This window comes from Chlamydotis macqueenii, chromosome 1 (genome assembly GCF_036417535.1).
Source record: "Chlamydotis macqueenii isolate bChlMac1 chromosome 1, bChlMac1.mat, whole genome shotgun sequence".
NCBI classification, from domain to species: Eukaryota; Metazoa; Chordata; class Aves; order Otidiformes; family Otididae; genus Chlamydotis; species Chlamydotis macqueenii.
The window spans coordinates 67,577,297-67,596,713 of record NC_141556.1 but is presented as its reverse complement, the minus strand read 5'-3'; the positions used below and the strand labels follow the sequence as shown (position 1 = coordinate 67,596,713).

General features: G+C 39.6%; 1 protein-coding gene across 2 annotated transcripts in view; it reads left to right on the top strand.

Moving 5' to 3' along the window:
* KDM5A (lysine demethylase 5A) overlaps positions 1-18,487 on the top strand; it is a 51,661-nt gene extending 33,174 nt beyond the window's left edge. The window contains exons 19-28 of one of the 2 annotated variants that reach the window (XM_086755391.1): positions 464-819; positions 1,331-1,469; positions 2,390-2,569; positions 4,081-4,242; positions 5,285-5,836; positions 6,620-6,763; positions 10,037-10,196; positions 10,411-10,631; positions 12,781-13,191; positions 15,393-18,487. In XM_086755391.1, coding sequence (XP_086611517.1) covers positions 464-819; positions 1,331-1,469; positions 2,390-2,569; positions 4,081-4,242; positions 5,285-5,836; positions 6,620-6,763; positions 10,037-10,196; positions 10,411-10,631; positions 12,781-13,191; positions 15,393-15,605 — 2,538 coding nt within the window. In that variant the 3' untranslated portion in view covers positions 15,606-18,487. Of the gene's footprint in view, positions 1-463; positions 820-1,330; positions 1,470-2,389; positions 2,570-4,080; positions 4,243-5,284; positions 5,837-6,619; positions 6,764-10,036; positions 10,197-10,410; positions 10,632-11,155; positions 11,287-12,780; positions 13,192-15,392 lie in introns of those variants that run through there. The other variant, XM_086755402.1, reaches the window with a different exon arrangement.
* The last annotated feature ends 930 nt before the right edge of the window (positions 18,488-19,417 follow it).

The window sequence follows — 19,417 nt, the reverse complement described above, 5'->3', positions numbered from 1 at the left end:
TGTGTCCTCATGCAACTCTGGCTTGTTCTTTTTCCACAGCATGTTTTGTTCTGTTGTGTATTGCCATCATTACTGTAATGCCCCTGACACTAGATTGAAAAGATGATATGTTTGCAGAAGTCCCCTTCCCCCCCCTATTTTAAAATTAATGTTGACTGGACAGTGCTTAGTACTCAGTTTTGTTGGCAGCTGTAGTTAGTTGCAGTTGTATTATTTTAGGTGCAGAGTTTCATCCACCGAATATGCATAGTGTATGAAACATTAGGCCACATGAGTTTAGATGGTCTATTACTTAATATGTGGCAGACTTGATGGCTTGTGACAAACTAGCTGGCAGTGTGTGTAGAAGCTCTGACTGATTATGTGATGATCACATACAAATTCGCAGCTGACTGATCCTTCAGTTAACTTTTGATTCTATGGGCGGTTTTTCCTAATTGCTTTATACTGTATGTTACTTCAGAATCTGCTTGATGATGTGGAAGAATTTCATGAACGTGCTCAAGAAGCTATGATGGATGAGATCCCAGACTCTTCCAAGCTGCAGGAGTTGATAGATATGGGCTCTGGCCTCTATGTAGAACTTCCTGAACTGCCAAGGCTGAAGCAAGAACTGCAGCAGGCTCGGTGGCTGGATGAGGTGAGATCCACCCTCTTGGATCCCCAGAGGGTCACCTTAGATGTGATGAAGAAGCTGATTGACTCAGGCGTGGGCTTGGCACCGCACCATGCTGTAGAAAAAGCCATGGCTGAGCTGCAGGAGCTGCTTACAGTCTCAGAGAGGTGGGAGGAGAAGGCCAAGGTCTGCCTGCAGGCCAGGTGAGTGTTTCTTTGCAAGCTTTTCTTGCAGGTCACGTTTCTGGGGTTCTCAGCCTCTTTTGAGGAGTATGGTGAAGAGTAGGGGCGTTGAAGCTGTAGTGTGTTTCTTTTGCCTCCCAGCAGTTTGCTCAAAAGTTGGATTTGAGGTTGTTGAAGAGTTGCAGAAGAGTTGATTCCCTGTCGTGTTGCACAGTGGCAGGAGGCTGTGAGTTGCTGCTGTCTTTGCTATTTATTGCCCTCCACAAAAAATGCTGAGTATGCTGCAGGAGACAGCTTCCTCGATGTTCAGGAGTTCTGATGCGGTGCTTTTTTGAACTTGATTGTGCAAAGTCCATCAGCTCTCTCGCTTCTCCTGTTATTTGGTAGCCAGTAGCGCCCTCCAAGAATAGAGCTGTGGTATCCTACAGTGCACTGTAGGGATGGAGTTATGTCACCAGCCTGTCCAAGTTATGGCTTTAGTTGACTGGTATTTTAAGAGAAGGCTGGAATTGGGTTTTTTTTCTTACTCTAGACCACGCCAAAGCATGATGGCTCTGGAAGGCATCGTGAATGAAGCAAAGAACATCCCTGCTTACCTGCCCAATGTGCTGGCACTGAAAGAAGCCCTGCAGCGGGCTAGAGACTGGACAGCCAAAGTGGACGCCATTCAGGTAGGGGTTACAGCAGGGACTGGAGTCTTCTGCTTGCATCCTTTTATTTAGACATATTCTTTATTACTAGCCACTCTGCCTGCAAAGGTGACCTGAAAGGAAGCCTTGCTGTAGCTGTTAATGTGCTTAACATAGCTCATGTACTTCAATTTTTTTTTTTTGTGCTGCTGTTTTCTCATTGGTTATCCAATTTCTACTTCCTTTCATTTTATGCATTTCATGGGGAATGTAAAAGCCAGCAAATTCATTATGATACAAATGTAACTCTTGAAGGGTATTTGGTATTGAAACTGTTCTGCATACTGGAAATACTTTGCAGCATATGATGTTCTGCTCACAGGTCTTCAGTTTTGGGGCTGGCTATGGAAAGTTTGTTTTTTCTCCCCAAAATGGTGTAAGATTTAATGGCACTCATGGCTGAAATTTTCTATCTGAAATAGACGAAGTTATGGCATTGTTAGTTTAGTAGCTGCTTCTTCTACTGCTCTACCCACATAACATGATCCAAAAGGGACATGACTTCTGTGATATTTCTAGGTGTTGATCTCTGGTCTGTAACTGCTGTTCTTATATGGGGTATTTGTTGGGAACTGAAGTGGGAATCCCAGTTGATTTCACATCAGCCCCTGTAAAACTCTCAGATGTATTAGCTTGCTGTTAAGCAGACAGCATTTAGACAACTGTCTAGAAATTGAATGTTGTCTTACTCCCTGAGCCAGCTGGCCATGTCAGAATAACTGTTAAAATAAAATCTGTACAAGATAGTTTTTTAAAATATCAGTAAGATCAAAACATAGCCCTCCTTTCCTTTCCTGTGGAACTCTCTTTAGTCCGTGACAAAACAGTGTATGGCTTGAAATTCAGCTGGCCGCTGATGTAATGATGGAATCGTTGGCTTAGAAAAATTTCTTTTACCCTAGAATGGGAGCAACTATGCCTACCTGGAACAACTGGAGAGCTTGTCTGCCAAAGGCCGCCCAATACCGGTGCGTCTTGATGCCCTGCCGCAGCTGGAGTCACAAGTAGCTGCAGCACGTGCCTGGAGAGAGCGCACAGGAAGGACCTTCCTGAAGAAGAACTCAAGCTACAGTCTGTTACAGGTGAGCTGCAGCCACTTCTCTGTCAGCTTTCAGAAACTGATCTTGATGGCCCTCTATGGTCTGGAGGGAACAGCTGTTTCAATTCTGTCAGAGTAGAGCTCCTTTTGAGAATAGAATACAAAACTTCAGCTGTTCTCAGGTGAAAAGAATGAAAAAGGCAAAAAGTCTATGTTTGGCTAGTCTTGGTTTATGTATAGATAGCCTCAACTGTTACTTTTGAAGAAGCAAATTAAAACTCCGTTTTGGGAGGGAAAGAAAAGGAATTCTCTTTCTATGTAAGTGTAGAAATGTAGGCCTGAGATGGACATAGAAGCTGTCTTTAATTGATGAATGTTTTAACTTGTTCCACCTAAATTCTAAGAAAATAGCTTAGATATTTTATAAACTGTATAACTACAAGAAAAATCAAGTCAACTACTGTTTATTTCATTTCAATGAATGCAGTCACTGTTTTAGTAAAAATCATTCTTGTGTTTGAAGATTTATCATATCTACTTGACAGGCTTCTCTTTTCTAGGGAAAACAATTCAGTTTTTTTCAATGCTTTCTTCTGGGCTATATTTTTCATACTCTTACCTTATTGCTGTTCTCTGTGATTTGTCTTCACTTTCAGTGTGGTTTCCAAAACCAGGCAGAATCCTCTCACTATGGCTTCCCTCGTGCCATGTGAAGTGCAGTAATTACACTTTTAATCTCAGAGGGAATACTGCTGTTTAATGTTTCCCAATGGGATTTGCCCCTCTTGAAACATCGTCACACTGATTTCAATTTGGTTTATGATGCACTGTAGGTCTGAATTTTTTTGGGTTTTTTTTTTTTTTTCCTAATTAGGTATTCACTATGTTGTTCTGGTTTTGCATTTGACTGTTTTTGTAAATGTATTAGTTTGAACTTTTTAATATTGAATTTAATTTGCTAGATTTTATATTCAAGTATGCCTTTCAACTGGTAAAAATACCTTAAAATTTAATTCTTGTCCTTAAAAGTGCTTTACAGCCTCTCATTTGATATTAAAAGACTTAAAACATATTTTTTAGTTTCGTTTCAGCTACCAAATTGCTGATGCATATCTGAAATCATGGCACATCTTAAGACTTGTAATTGATGAAAGCACTTGAAGTGAATGTTAAACTACTGATACTTAACTGCATACAGTATTTCAGTTAGCTATATGTATGATAGCTTAATCTGAACAGATTTTGTAATTTAATTATGAAAACACAGTGGTTTTCAAGTTGTCCTGCCACATCACTGTGGTGCTGATTACGTTCAAATTCTATACTTATGAAATACTTGTATCCTTTTCTGTTTTTCTCCTCTTCCTAGCTTTAATTGACGGATATCAAAGGTGTTAGATTTTTGAGTATTTTTTGCTTTCTGGTGTCTCTGTTGTAATGCCTTTATTAGATGTTGTCATGTGTGTCCCTGAAATCATAACATTATAGATGAGAACTTTTTTCGGTTCTTGGCATCCTTGGCTCTGACAGTGTAGGTTTTCTTGGTGGTTACAGGTTCTGAGCCCTCGAACTGATATTGGTGTTTATGGGAGCAGTAAGAACAGACGGAAGAGGGCAAAGGAGTTGATGGAGAAGGAAAAGGAGAAAGATCTTGACTTGGAATCCCTAAGTGAACTGGAAGATGGACTGGAGGAGGCCAAGGACACTGCAGCTGTGGTAAGGAGCTATGAAAGGTAGTGTCACCTGATACGTGGGTTTAATTTGTCTCTAAACTGTATAGAGATCTTACGGAAGCACTGATAAATGAATCTTACTGAAATTAATATCTCATAATATGATATTTGACACAAGAATGTAGTTCAACTTTAATTGCAGTGAAAGTAGAGGGAAGCACTATTCAGAGTATAATTGCTGGTATTTAACATGTGTTGGGCTATGTGTAAGACTTAAATGCTCTTGGATTAATATCTGTGGCTGTTCATCTAATATTATTAACAGTTATTGAAATTAGATAAAAACAATGTGGAATGAGGTGCAGCTGTACTTGAAACAATATGAAGATATATTTGCTTAGGTTGATTTTTGAGGGCAGTCTGTACATACATGCTTGGTCATAGAAACTGAGCTTGGGGGAATGTTGTATTTGATTCCTCTTTGTTGGGAAGATATTAATGCAGCTTATGAGAGGAATTTGCTGTCGTCTGGCTACCCTTTCTCCGGGAACAAAGAAAGTATATGCAAGCTCAGTACTGTGGCTTATACACAGTCCATGTTACTTAATATGCTTTGTTATAGTTACCTGAATGGAGACACTGAAGAAATGCAAGTTGCTTCAGGAAGATGTGGTCACTCAGGCACTCCTGATGCTGAGTCAGCATTGAAACAATGCTCAGCTGCCTTGTTTCAGTAGACAAATAGATGGAACAGACTCTGATTTCATTTCTGGAGTCAAAACTTGTTCTCCTGTGGCCTAATGACAAGTTTAATTATGAACTTCAGAGACTGTAGAAAAGGAGAAGGTTATCTGATGTTTACATAGAATCTCTGTCAGAAGGAGTCAGGGGAGTAATGGGTAATTGAGGAGGAAGTATTTTAGCTGAAGTTTTAGTTAGATCACAGAATTCCTAAATTTTGGGCTAGTTTAACTAGGAAGATACCTTGATATTTGTTGTTTGTTTTTTTTCTTTTCCTACGTTGCTAATAAGATGCTGTCTCTTAGCTATGAGGGTCATGAACTGTTTTTGTCTTTGCTGGGTAGGTGGCTATATTCAAGGAGCGGGAACAGAAGGAGATTGAAGCCATGCATGCTCTCAGGACAGCTAACCTGGCCAAGATGACTATGGTGGATCGAATTGAAGAAGTCAAATTCTGTATCTGCCGCAAAACAGCTAGTGGATTCATGCTACAGTGTGAGCTGTGCAAAGACTGGTTTCATAGTGGCTGCGTGCCCCTTCCCAAAACAAGTTCTCAGAAGAAGGGCTCTAGCTGGCAGGCCAAAGAAGTGAAGTTTCTATGTCCGCTTTGCATGCGTTCTCGAAGGCCACGCCTCGAGACGATACTGTCTCTGCTAGTGTCCCTGCAGAAGCTGCCTGTACGACTGCCAGAAGGGGAGGCGTTGCAGTGCTTGACAGAACGTGCCATGAGTTGGCAGGACCGCGCGCGGCAGGCTTTGGCCACTGATGAGTTGTCCTCTGCGTTGGCTAAGCTTTCTGTGCTCAGCCAGCGAATGGTGGAGCAGGCAGCACGGGAGAAAACGGAGAAGATAATCAGTGCAGAGCTACAGAAAGCAGCAGCTAACCCAGACCTGCAGGTAGGGATGGGGATATGTTGCTCCTTGCTTGTCCTTCTTTAATTTGTCAAAATGCCTTGTCTTTCTTGGAGGAGCTTGGGAAAGAGGAAAAGGCAGTTAAAAGCTGAGAGACATATCAAAATTATTTATTTCAGTGCTCCTCAGACTGTGGCTGACTTCAGTCAGTTACATGCTGCTCCAGGAACAGGTCTGTTGCTTTGTACTCATTGTCAATAGCAACTACTGAAGGTGCTTGTAAGAAACACCGATTCAGATGAAACAGCTGCCTAAGGACTTGAAGATGTGGAAAGCAGTGGCTGCTTTGGTGTCCAAATGCTATTTCCCTCTTGACGGAATCAAAGGTCTCAATATTTGTAATTTCTCATGGATTGTCGTTCTCAGGCATTTGGTGTCTTGTTAATAAATTTCGGCGTGGACTGTAGGCAAATGCTGGTACTTTTATGGCTGCTGCCTTCATATTGAGATTGAGACCAGTAGTCAGATGAAGCTGTGGTGAAGAAGTTTGTGCAACCATAGGCTATAATTTGGTAGCACTAAGCAGCAGTGTCTAGATCTTTCTAGTCACTGTTATTCAAAAACATGAAAATAAAATGTAATAGAACCTTTTCCTTTGATGTTTCCCTATCTTTCTTCACATCTTGCTGTAACTAGGCTTTTCTGTGACTGTCTAGCCAGTTATCATCAGGTCAGAAACCCACTGTGTTCTTTGTCAGTAACTCAGCTTTTTAATAGATTTTTCTGGAAATTTTATTGTTTGATTCCCATATTCTACTTTTCTTCTAGGGACACTTGACTAGCTTCCAGCAATCAGCCTTTAACAGAGCGATAGGGAGTGTGTCCTCATCCCCACGGCAAACTTTGGATTATGATGATGAAGAGACAGACTCCGATGAAGACATCAGGGAGACGTATGGCTATGACATAAAGGTAGATAATTCAGTGTGACTTGTCTGTGTGGAATCAATCCAGAACACCTGTTTTTATTAATTCAATTTATTTCAGAATGTTTTTAATCTCAAGCTATCTCTGTACATTCTGCCTGGGATTCTGTGGCAGAAGAGGTACTTCTTGATTTTGTCTGAATGTCTCAGCTCTGGCCTGTTGGAAAGTTTTGTAATGTTTCTTTTCAGAATTACTAGATGTCCTGTGATTGAGTTTCAAAAGGTGCTTTTGAGTGCTAAGGAAAAAGATATGCTTCTCGAGGGGTTTGTATTTATAATACCATGGAGGATGAACGTTGTCTTTATACCCCATTCAGACCTAGCATGAATCATAAATATAAGTAATTGCCTATACAGAGGGTTCCTCAACAGTTTTTGCTACAGCAAAAGATTAATCTTTGAAAACTGCATGCCCTGTAGGAAGTTTCCTGATTGCAGGGCTTCTTTCGCATTTTCATACCTTCTTAATCATTCAGCCCTCATATGAAAGGAGGTATGTCTGTTCAATTTTGGATATGTGGATGTATTCAGGACTGGATGTCTGGATCATGTTGTAAAATTAGTGTCTAGATTGAGTTCAAAAATTGTAACTGCAGTTAGATTTTTAAAATATTTTAACCAGAGAAGAACTGTCATGAGAAAAGGCATCTATATAGATAGCCCAGTGTCTTCAGTGTGTTGTTGTTCACTTCAGAACTTCTGAAATGTCCTTTTGGTATATGTAGAGACAAAAGCAATGCCACTGTTTGTTCTTGTGCAGTGGTTTGTTTTTAATAATAGTGTCATATCTAACTTAAAAGATGCTAACTTAAAAGACAGTGTGGTCATGTAAATTCTTCTAAGGCAGAATTTCTGGTTTAGAAAGGTTCAGCAAATTTTCCGGGTATGATTTCCCTCAATCTCCTATTTTTGGTATTTTGTTTCTAAGCAACTTTATGCAAATACACACTGTTTGTCTTATAGTCCTATATGAAATGCCAACAAGAGTACGTTGCAATGGGATGTTACAGGTTTTAATTAAGTTAGTTTAAAAAAAATTCCAAATGGTTCTTTGCATCAGGAGTCATAACAAGACATTTCTGAAAGATGTGGCGTTTTCTGAGGCTGTGATATGTCAAGAAGGATGGCATATGCTTGTCAGGATCTGAGGTTTTTGCAGGAGTGTAATTTCATTTGTTTAATGATTCTGTTGTCATGATTTAAAAATCTGTTACTTACCCTTTTGATTTGGCTGTCCGTTGCTATATGTAATTGTAAAAACCTAAAAGTAAGAATCTGTCAAAGCAAGGCTGATAGGGACCAGAAATGTCTTTTGTTAGGTCAGCTAACATGGTTGGAATAGAAGACAGATTTTTCAGGCAACAAATTCTTCAGGTCTAAACTAGAAGTAGCAGAGTTCAGAAGATAAAACAAAGTTGCTTGAGTTTAATTATTTTCGTACTCTTGGCTTTCAAGGATTGGGGTTATTTTCATTTTATAGTCTATAAACATTTTCCAGTGGTGTAATGCATTTAAAAAAAAAAACAAAACAAAACCAAACATATAGTTTATGATGTATCATGTATTAATTTGTTCTTAACATCTTGTGGATCCTGTAGAAGATTGTGCCTCTTCTAATTAAAACCTGATTCTTGCCAGCAAATACTTTGTTATGAGTGCAATAGCTAGACTTGTTTTAAGACTTATTCCAAGCAGACTGATTTACTGTTCAAATGTACTGTAAATTTTCTTGACCTTTTAATTGCCTTTATTTTTGTCTTATGTATTTTTTTTTCTCATTCCTTTGCACCTGTTTTGCCTGTAGCCACCTAATGGTGATATCTTGATTAATTTCACTATTGGCCTTGCACTTTCTTTAATCTGGTATAATATAATATCCAGAACAATACTATACCAGATACAACCTGTACTATGTAGGCAGAAATACGTTCCTCTTTCTGAATATATTTATTTTACTGTTTCATCTGGCCAATTTAAATCTGAATTTCACATTTCTAGTTCTGTACTGAAATCATTAGTGTGCACTTCACTTCCTTTTAATCGTGTGACTGAAAGCCAGAGAGAGATTACCATTCTTAAATTCCCTTTTTATGTCATGAAATGACAGTGTCTGGGTGGTACAATTTCCTGAATTGGCCATATTGGGACCCACACAGCTAATCTTCAGGTAAATATTGTCAATAACTGCTCTACGGCCATTCTCTTCTTTTAAGCCAGCTTCTTGTTTGTTGTTTTCTGAAAGATTTCAGTATTACATGGCATGCTAAGAATGTTGACCTGTTTCATTGCAAACGTGATGGGGTAGATAAGTTCTGGAAAGTGCTGTGGATATAGACAGCTGGTTGAGGAGATTATCCTTATTAATTTCCCCTGCAGGGATGAGGAGGAAGAGAGAAGTGAGTACTAGTAGACATCAGGAAATCTACCAAGATGGGCTTGAGTCTTTTCTGTATTCTCTGCCTCATATAATGCAAAGTCAAACAAAGCTTGTCCCACTGCTAGGAGATTCCTAATCTCACTCTTTTTAATGGATCCATTTGGATCTGAAGGCGTGCGTTCCATTCCAGTGTGATACATCTAAAAAGTCAAACAGCCGTCCTGCACCACGCATTGAGCACAAGCCAATGTCATCATTATTCTGTTGATGGAAATATTGACAACAATCTCAAGTGTTAGAGCCCTCTTCCTTTCAGTGTTTGGTCCTGTCTTAAAATGCTTCAAGTTTGCCATAAAAGTCCCAATCCCAGGGCAACATCTGATTGTTTGCTGTTGTGTGATCATCTGTTAGTTTGTAATTTGTTGCTGTGCTGGAACACACCCTGTTTTTTCCTCACCTGTAAGATCTCTAGTAATTTCTTTCTGTAGTAACCATTGTTTACTCAACATACCCTTTCTTTACTAAAGATATAAGTCTTTATGGTCTTGCAGTTACATTTTTCAAGGAAAAAAATTATGTGGGCTGAGAGTCAGCCTCTTGTCATTATGTTGCTTTCTGAGGACCATACTTGAGTGACTACTTAGTGCATAAACCTGTCAAGTGTTTCTCACAAACTGGCTATAAATCTATTGACCTGTCTCCATAGAGGCATCCGCTATTTAAATAGGGGTGTAACTTGTATCTTTTGCATATGGTTTTGGTGTCTCTGGTGGGATGCTTCAAAGAAGGATTTTAGAAACAGCAAACTGACTGATCTGAGTAGAATTTACTTTGCAGTCGGTATTTTCCAGATGTTGCATTTTTTCTGTGGGTCTTTTTCAGGACAACGTCAGTGTAAAATCCTCTAGCAGCTTGGAGCCCAATTTGTTTTGTGATGAGGAAATCCCTGTTAAATCAGAGGAAGTGGTGACGCACATGTGGACTGCTCCATCATTCTGTGCTGAACACGCATATTCATCTGCTTCTAAAAGTTGCTCTCAAGGTATTTACCTTTCTATACATTGAGATAAAATTGAACAGATAGCCAGGATGAGCAGTTACATTGCACTTGTTTCCTGCTGTCTGATATATAAAAACTCTGTCAATGTGTTTTGCTTGGGGTTGTTTGCTTAGATTGTTGTGGTAAAAAAAAGTGTAATTTAATTTTGGTTTTGATCTTTCTTTTATCCTTATCTGACTTGCCTCTTGTCTGAAAGGTTCTAGCACTCCAAGGAAGCAGCCTCGTAAGAGTCCACTGGTACCTCGCAGTTTGGAGCCCCCTGTATTGGAGCTGTCACCTGGAGCGAAAGCTCAGCTAGAAGATCTAATGATGGTAGGGGATCTGCTAGAAGTATCACTGGATGAGACTCAGCACATCTGGCGGATCTTGCAGGCTACTCATCCACCTTCTGAGGACAGGTTCCTTCATGTCATGGAGGTATGGAACTTGAAGAAACATTCTCATATAGAAAAATAACCCCACATTATTTTGGTGTTTTTTTTAAAAAAAAGTATAAACTTGGGTAGTTGAGTGCTTAGTTACTTGACATGTTTGAATTTCAACTGGGGAATAGTAGATTCCAGAAAATAACAGAATAAGAGATCCAAAAATTCAGTTCTTGATCACTCATGCCGTAGCACTGTTCTCCACAATTAAACATATTTTGAACAGTTTTCTCAGGCAGTTCCGTATGGAAACCTTATTTTAGAAGAGATAAGGTTAGGGAAGGATATGCTGTTCCTGATTACGCTTGGAATCAGAACTGATCTGCAAGAGTGACAAGAAACATATAGGAAGATGGAAAGTCTACACTTAACTTTATACTTGCATGTTGCTGAACTTTTGTTGTTACTGGGGAAAGAACACTTTTTAAAATAGAACATGGTTTGATAATGCAGGTAGTAAGATTCCTATTCTTCCTCAGAATAACAGAGTATTTTTTTTATTAATATACTATGAAGATGTGCTGATCTCTTCGCTCAGCTGACAGCGAATGAGGCAAGCTTATCTGCTGATTCTGATATCTCATCCAAATCACTTAACCTCGTTGATACAGTGGCTAAGTGGTGTGTATGAATGAAAGGGTGTGCGCTGGAAGAGAAGGTAAGCTCTTGTGTTGAAGAGCTGTGCTGGAACCCATCCTGTATCATTTGTCAGCTGAAGATAGGGGCCGGTTCCACCATGTGTAGTTATGAAGTATGGTTGCTTTTTGAATTACTGAACTGCACAGGAATTATATTGAAGATAGTTCTTTTTTGACTTTTGGGTAGCGTACACTGAGGTAAGATGGAAAGTTGCATTCTATGAACAGTGAGGTTAGATGGGTGTGTTAATCAGTTGTCTCATTTTCTGAGAACCACCCATGTGCAATGGATAAGTCAAAGTGTTGCCAGACTGCCGTCGGTTAGGACAGTACTATAAAGCAGACCCTGCCTCCAGAGAAATGCTGCTTTACCGTGTTTTGACCCAAGGACTTCACTTTGTAAGCTTGATCCTCTTTTAATTTTATAGTTTTGGCGTGGAATTGGTTGAAGAACAGTTTGAATGCCAACAGATAGTGATTTATAAATAGCATGCCAGACTTCTATATTAATAGCTAAACACAGCTTTTCTGGGAGGAGGAGGTGCATTAAAACATTTTCTTATTAACACCTATGAATACTTGTTTGACTAGAGCTATTCATTTTGAATTTAATACCTTTCTTTGTCTATTTACATGCAAAATAGGTGGACTTTTGTAAAATAATCTTCAGAGGATTTGGTTTTGGGTGGAGTAACTATATTAAGTAATGTACAGTAAACAGTTTTTATTTGCTGGCTTATAGTATGGCCTTAATCTATTAATAACTTAAGTTAAAGTTATATAGCTGGATTAACTGAAATTGAGTCAGTCCTGTTTGTACAAAGGAACTATACATGTGAATCTTTCAGATATAAATAGGATTTGTCACTGTGGATGACTTGCAGTGACAGAGTTTGCCAATTTTAAGCCTCACTTCTGGACTGAATCTGCTATTTAAGAGTTGTTGATGATGCCAGGATATTTACGATGCATGCCAGGTTGGGAGCTATTCAAATAATGGATCTGTTACTTTCTTCTCTTGCTTGAGTTGATGATACATTTTAAGAATTCGCCAATTGCTCTTTCTTAATCTCCAGAATAGCAATTGCTTTCTCTCAAAAATAATTACAAGCAAGACTGACCTAGGATGAAAAATAGGCAAAAACATCTAACATGATTAATCTTCTCAACTTTTATTAAAAAGCAATGTGAGGAGGGAGTTGTAATTATTGCTTATTCTGCCTCCTCACCCTTGCTGATGTTTTACTTTTTCCACTGGACGTTTTTGATTCATTGTATTTTGATGCACTTGATACCACTTCTGATTTTTTTTTTTTTTCCTAGTATAGTGAAAATAAAGTTGAACTCCTTTTTGTTTAGAATTTGTAATGGAATATTTTTGAATAGGTTTCTTCGTACCGTGTCAAGGTAGTGGTGGAGGTAAATATATCACTCATACCACAGATTTGCAGTATATGGAAATTTGCATGTGAAAAAAAATCTCTTTTCACCCTTTCTATGAAGGATGACAGCATGGATGAGAAACCACTGAAAATGAGAGGGAGGGACTCTTCTGAGAGGAAGCGGAAACGAAAGCTGGAGAGAGCAGAGCAGTTCTTTGGAGATATGAAGCAAAAATCTAAAGATCTGAAAAAACTGGAAAAACCCAAGAAGAAGAAGCTAAAACTCACCATGGATAAGACAAAGGAGCTGAACAAGCTGGCAAAGAAACTGGCTAAGGAAGAGGAGCGGAAAAAGAAGCGAGAGAAGGCAGTTGTGGCAAAGGTGGAACTAACAAAGGAGAGCACAGAGAAAAAAAGAGAGAAGAAGGTTCTAGATATTCCTTCTAAGTATGACTGGTCAGGAGCGGAGGAGTCGGATGATGAGAATGCTGTATGTGCTGCGCAGAACTGCCAGAGGCCCTGCAAGGACAAAGTGAGTTATTGCTTATTCTGTCGTAGGCGGTTTCTGTGTGAAGTTGAAAACCCCAATGCAGTTTAATGCTTAGGTTGAACAGAATGAGCAACAGAGGAAGTGAGAGAGAATTGAGTAGTACGTGGGCAGGTACACAGATGCAGTAGATAAGAGAATAAGGAAGTTCTGTAGTTTTAGGTACTTTAAAGCAGATGATGATGGAAAATCCGAATCTGGGACAAGATACTCTGTCTTGATTGGGAAGTTTAACCTCTTCAAGCTGTGTAGTTTTTTTTGCCGGCTATGCAGCACGCATTGTGTAATTCAAAGGATCAATGCTGTGACTCAGCTAGAAATGTTCCTGATTTAAGTGTGTTTCTGAGCAGAAGTTGGGGGTATTTGGTATTCCTAAATGAAGTAAATTTTCTGTATTTCTTGCATGCTGTCTGTGAACAGTGATGTTGCAGGCTGAGGTATCTACAAAACTGCAGTGCTTCACTTTTCTCATTGGAGATAAACACTCAGTGATTTTAGACCTGGTTGGATTATTGCAAAAGAAACTTGATCTGCCTGTCTCTATGGTACTGCCTGTTCTGATTGTCAGCTTTTAAACGAACTGATTGATAGTCCGTCCAAAAAATGGGTTTTTCCTGGAATGTTTTTTTTCTGCTTTTTAGAAAGAAAAAAATATCCCACTCCCAATAATAACTGTGGGATTGACACTATACTGCACTGGCTTGTACAAGAGGGAGAGCAGGACAAATACCCAGAAGTTATTTATTTCGCAAAATTGAAACATGGGAATCAAGTGTTCATCCAAATGCTTAAAGGCACTGGTTAGAAGACCAGTTTGAAGTGTTAATCTTAGATCACAATTAGAAATTACACTGGAAGAGGAATTGCTCAAAAGATGGTACAGTCTTTGTACCACCGTTCTCCTTACTTCAGAGTTGATAATTAGGTTATAGTAGTACATTTTTACTGAAATTGGGATTGCAAGAGGGAGGAGAGTGCCTTTAAGTTCATGTTACAAAGAAGGTCGTACTAAATTCTTCGAACTTCTTTCTGTAAATGAAACTGAATAAAATTCCTGATTGTATAATCAAAGCTTTTAATGGAATGAGTGTCTTTCCATGAGGTTGGACATGTTTTCATACATTCAACGGGTGAATGCCATACAAGTAAAAAATGTCAGATACCAGGAATGTAATGACTGAAGCTGCAGCTGTTAGTTTCCATTACTAGTCACTTTTTAAAGTTTGTTCAGGAATAGTTTTCCTACAAACTAAGGTAGAATCTTGAGCTGATCATGTTTCTTCATTTTAGGTAGATTGCCAATATATATTTTTATTTTTACATTTGTCTGTAAGGTGAAAGCAGGACTAAAACAGTAACAGTTTTTATAGCTGTGCCAGTGCATGCTATTAAAATAAAGAATGTGTCCATTATCTTGCTGATCCCAGTTTCTGCCCACTGACTTCAAATGAACATGTATTTTTACTCAGGGAGTTACAGAAATCTAATAATTAATCTTTTTTCCTTCTTAAGTTTTAATCTACTTTTTATGGATTTCCTAATTGTTCTATAGCAAGTTCAGCTCAAAGCTTGAAACATTTTGCCTTAAATGCTCTGACACTTCAGAGGAACAGTCTGTGTGCATTTTTGGCATTCAGTGGCCAGCTGTATCCCCGATACCTGTCTGGTAGAAAAGTATTAATGCTGCTGATGTTATGTGGCTTTTCCATAGCCAAAAGCAGTAATCAAGTCCTGTTTTCTGTATTTTTTAAGTTGCAAAAGCTACTACTTGATGATGCAGTCTAAGGGGATATATATAATTTAGTACGTGTATTTGTAGAATCTCATCTGTGTTGAAGTAAGTGTTCCTGAGGAAGCTCTTATTTTAAATGTGTTCTAGCCTATCTGTCTTTCATTTCGGGAGAGCTGAGTACCATATTCCTCAGTAGCAGTAGTAGTAGTAGAAGTAGTGGTGTGTGTTTGTACTGTGGTGGTCTAAGGATGGGCAAGGCTTCTTGGAAGGGTGTTATTTTTTTTATTTAACAGAAGCAGCTTTTAAAACAAGCTCTGTAGGGCATTAATCTGTGTGCAAAAGCTTTTGTGTTCTAGGTATATCAAGTAGGTTTAATACAAGGTATTTTCTTCATGGAAACTATACCTGTCTTTCCTTCTAATGTGCTATGTGTTGCTGATCTGCTCTCTTGCAGGTAGACTGGGTGCAGTGCGATGGTGGCTGCGATGAGTGGTTTCATCAAGTGTGTGTTGGTGTCTCTCCAGAAATGGCTGAGAATGAGGATTACATCTGTATAAACTGTGCAAAGAAGCCAATGCAGGGACCGAGTAGCCCTGCTCATGCACCACCTCCTCCTTTCTTATTGAGCTACAAACTACCAATGGAAGATCTTAAGGAGACAAGTTAGCAACTACTTGATGCCTGGAACTTGTTGGGAAACGGACCACTGAAACCCTACAGAAAGAGAGGGTTTGAAGCTAATGTAGCCACTGAGCTTCACTTCCAAGGATGTACAGACCTGCAGCAGAGTTGGTCCCTTCCTTACAGCTGGCTTCCTTCGTACAATGGGGACGTCAAGGCACAGTAGTACCAACTCATCTATGCAGACACCGCCTGATGAGGAGCTCCAGCCAGTGTTTTTTGACTTGAATATTTCCATCTTTGAGTGTGGATGTTGCTCTTGGAGACTGAGCAAACCCGAGGCTGTTAGATTAGATGCTTCAGGGTGTTAGAAGTACATGTTGGCAGTGGAGCTGGCCTGGAATTGGTGGGCACACGCTGGCGCTTTTAGGCATACCAGGTTACCCTAAGGAGGTGACTTTGGAAGTTATCTTTTGCCTCCCCATGCCAGCCCAGTGAGAAGGGCAATATCTTGGGAGAGTTAAGTTGCCTCCATATCCAGACAGCTAACACTACACTGTAAGGATGGGAGCAAGTGGATGAATTTCTTTTAATTTCTCTTTGTAGCTGAAGGGCAGAGGAGCTCATGATCTCAGAAATAAGCAAAGGTTCTGTTTACCAAAAAATAAACCCAACTCTACTCTACTAGGCAAAACTTTTTTTTCCTTAGTGGGGAACAGCTGATCTTCCTGTCCTGAGGAGGGCCAGAAAAGATTGGAGAAGATGTCTAGCTAGACCAGAGCTTGGGAAAAGCAGAGTGCTTCCCTTTCCACAGGGGTGCCCTCTCCTGTTCTAGGCTTTGCTTAGAGTTCTGCACTCCTGCACGTTAAAGTTGTCTCACGCAGGATGGAGCTGGCAAGGAGGTACAGCACCCAGGGCACCAGCTTCTGTGATCTGTACCCAGGGATGGGAAGGAAAGAAGACAGCCCACTTACCTCAGAGGTTACACTGACATGTGCTTCTGTGAAAAGTTTCACTCACAACTATTTCCAGTATCACCAGGCTACGGGCATGGCCTCAAGCGATACCAGTGAGCAGTCTGCAGATACTGTTCCGCAGCGCAAATCCCCTTCCCTGCTGGCTTTGCTGGATGTGTACCAGTGTACAATCAGCAACAGTTCTTGTTTGAAGTTGCCCCTGGCTTTGCCAGGGGACCAGAGGGTTTGGGGTCATCCTGGGTGACAGTTGTTTTAGTAAATCCGTTTTTAAAGAAGGACTTGTTTTTACTTTTTTCTAAATGTCTCAGACTACTGACTTGTTCTATAAATAGATTATTTTTCTTTGATTTTTTTATACTTACCACTGTTAACCAGCAGCACAGACAGAGGTTCACAAAGCAAAAACCTGCCCGTGGGCTTGGGTTTTTTTACTCCATTCCTTCCTTGTAGTACAAGGAATTAGCAGTTACCTTCCCCATTCTAGCCTGACCAGCTGCCTGTGTTTAAATAGGTAAATACATTTCATGTGCTACCTTTGTGTTTGGGTTTGTTCCTGTTAGTGGGGCATCTGGGCCTTAACGACTCCGGTGGATGCTGGCTTTGTGTATGTGAATGTCTGAAGCCAGCCGCTGGGCTGTCTTGTCCCCCTCTCCACTCGCTCCCTATTGTGTTTCCATTCTTCTGCAGTTCTAGGAGTGTTGTAAGTAGTGTCCAGTCTTACTAGGAGCTGGATTGGGATTTAAAGAATTATTGACAAAAACAAAAGTGTTCTGTCTTGACTGTTCTGTGTCTCTTCTCTTGTTCTCTAATATGTGGAAGTTTATTTATCTGGCAGAGTTATCCATCAGAAAAAAACCAAACAGCTCAGGTAGACAAACTTTATTGGTTTGTTTTACTTTTGCCTGCTACCTGTGAAGAGGAAGATGTGCAAAAGAAAAAGAACTGAGATGGAGGGCAGAAGATGCAGGGTCTTGGGAGCTTCTGAGGGCAAGTTGGGCACTAATTCCTGCTCCTTAAAGACCAACGCGGTGTTAAAAGCAAAAGCAAGCAGTGGTTAAGCATGTGGCTGAACGGGCACCCTAGCAAACTTGAGTGTTATTTGTTTACCTATTTATGAAGGAGTCTATGCTATAGCTAGACACACCCTCTTTTTGCCTCCACACCCTCTTTTTTTTCTTCTCAATGTATGCTTAGTTTTGGTAAACTGGTTTAAACAGATATTATTTTCCTTCAAGCTTTAATTGATGGTACTACATAAATGTTTCCCTATATGGAGTGGATAGACTATCTGTCACAGATGTTTAATCGTTCCAGAAGTAGACTAGTACAAGATTTCTTAAAGAATCCCAGTGTTCTGTATTCTTTCCTGACTCCTAGAATCGGTGACACAACAGGGAAAAACCATGGTTTGCGTATCCTGTTAACCACTGAGCATATCCTTTTAACCATTCCTACATTCTCTGTTGTGATAAAATCATTGTTATGTGTAATTACCATCAACTGGAAAAAGAGATCTTTTAGTAAATCTGCACTGAATGTTCCTGTTTCTCTGAGTGGAAGGTGTGGTGGAGAATGTTAACGGTAGTGCCAGTTACAACGAGATGGAAACAAACAGCTATACCGTGCAATGGTCAATCATTCTGCTTGTAACAAGCATAGAAAACAGTAAGCAACAGAAAGAAATGTGCAAATAATGTGCAAAAGATCAGATTTTTAGTAGCTGTTTTTCATACTATCACATGGAGAGACTTTTGATGACACTCTTGAATTGAGGTTGCCGCACTTTTTGTAGTTACAGATCTCTCATCTGCTTTTTGGTAAGGTGTTCATAAACTGAAGACCATTATTAGCTTTACATCTTATTGTTTAAGCTTATTTTTTAAAAACATAATTTTTCTCAAAGGATTGCTGACAGTATGAACTTAAGAATAAATGTTAACTTTTGGAAAAAACACTGTAGATATGTAGTTAGTGGTTGAAAAACCTAAAGCTACAGCTGTGGTATTGTCTCCAGGTCTTAGGGTTTTGAATTTTTATAAAAGCATGTGCAAAGAAGCAAGCCAAAGTTAAACTAAGGAAATAAATTTCCTTACATGTCTGCTACGGCTGTAGAAAAAAAATCTCTCATGCTTTGGGGACAGAATCTCAGTATACACAAAATCTCAGCTCAATTGTACCTAGAAGGGTGCATGTCTTGGTACTATATTCTACAAAGGATACCAGCCACTGTTCATGTTATTTCTCTTCATGTGTTTGACACAGAAGGTCGAAGAAGTGACCTGTTGTGATAAGCTATAAAAATGGACAGGACTTGAGTTGTGTATCTTACCCAAAGTGTGGAGTCTCAAGTTTTGGTGGGTTTTTTTGGGTGGTTTTTTTTTGTGTGTGTTTTTTTTAAGAATCAGGGCCTGGAATTGGGCAGCTTTACTTGCATAGATCTAAATGTCACTCCTGAACTTCAGTACCATTATTTTCAGGTTTTTATGGTTTTGGCAGCTCACCTATACCTGAATGCTTGTGCAGCCTGAATTATTTGATAATGAGGGCTTAAAGTAAAATTGATGTTATGGAAATTATCTTAAAGGATTGGAATACAGTCACAGAGCGTAAGATAACAAATGCATGTCTCAGGGTTTTGTTGGCCACACTGGGAAGCTTGCATTGATCTTTTCTGGTTTTAGAATCATAGAGTAATTTAGGTTGGGGGGAGTTTTGGAGGTCATCTGGGTCAGTCTGCTGACTGAAGCAGGGCCAGCTTTGAAGGTAGGTCACATTTTTCAGGGCTTTGTCCAAGTTTTGAGTATTTCCAGGAACGGACATTCGACAGCCTCTCTGGCCTCCTGTTCTGGTTTTGTAGCATCTTCAGTGCAAACTTTTGCCT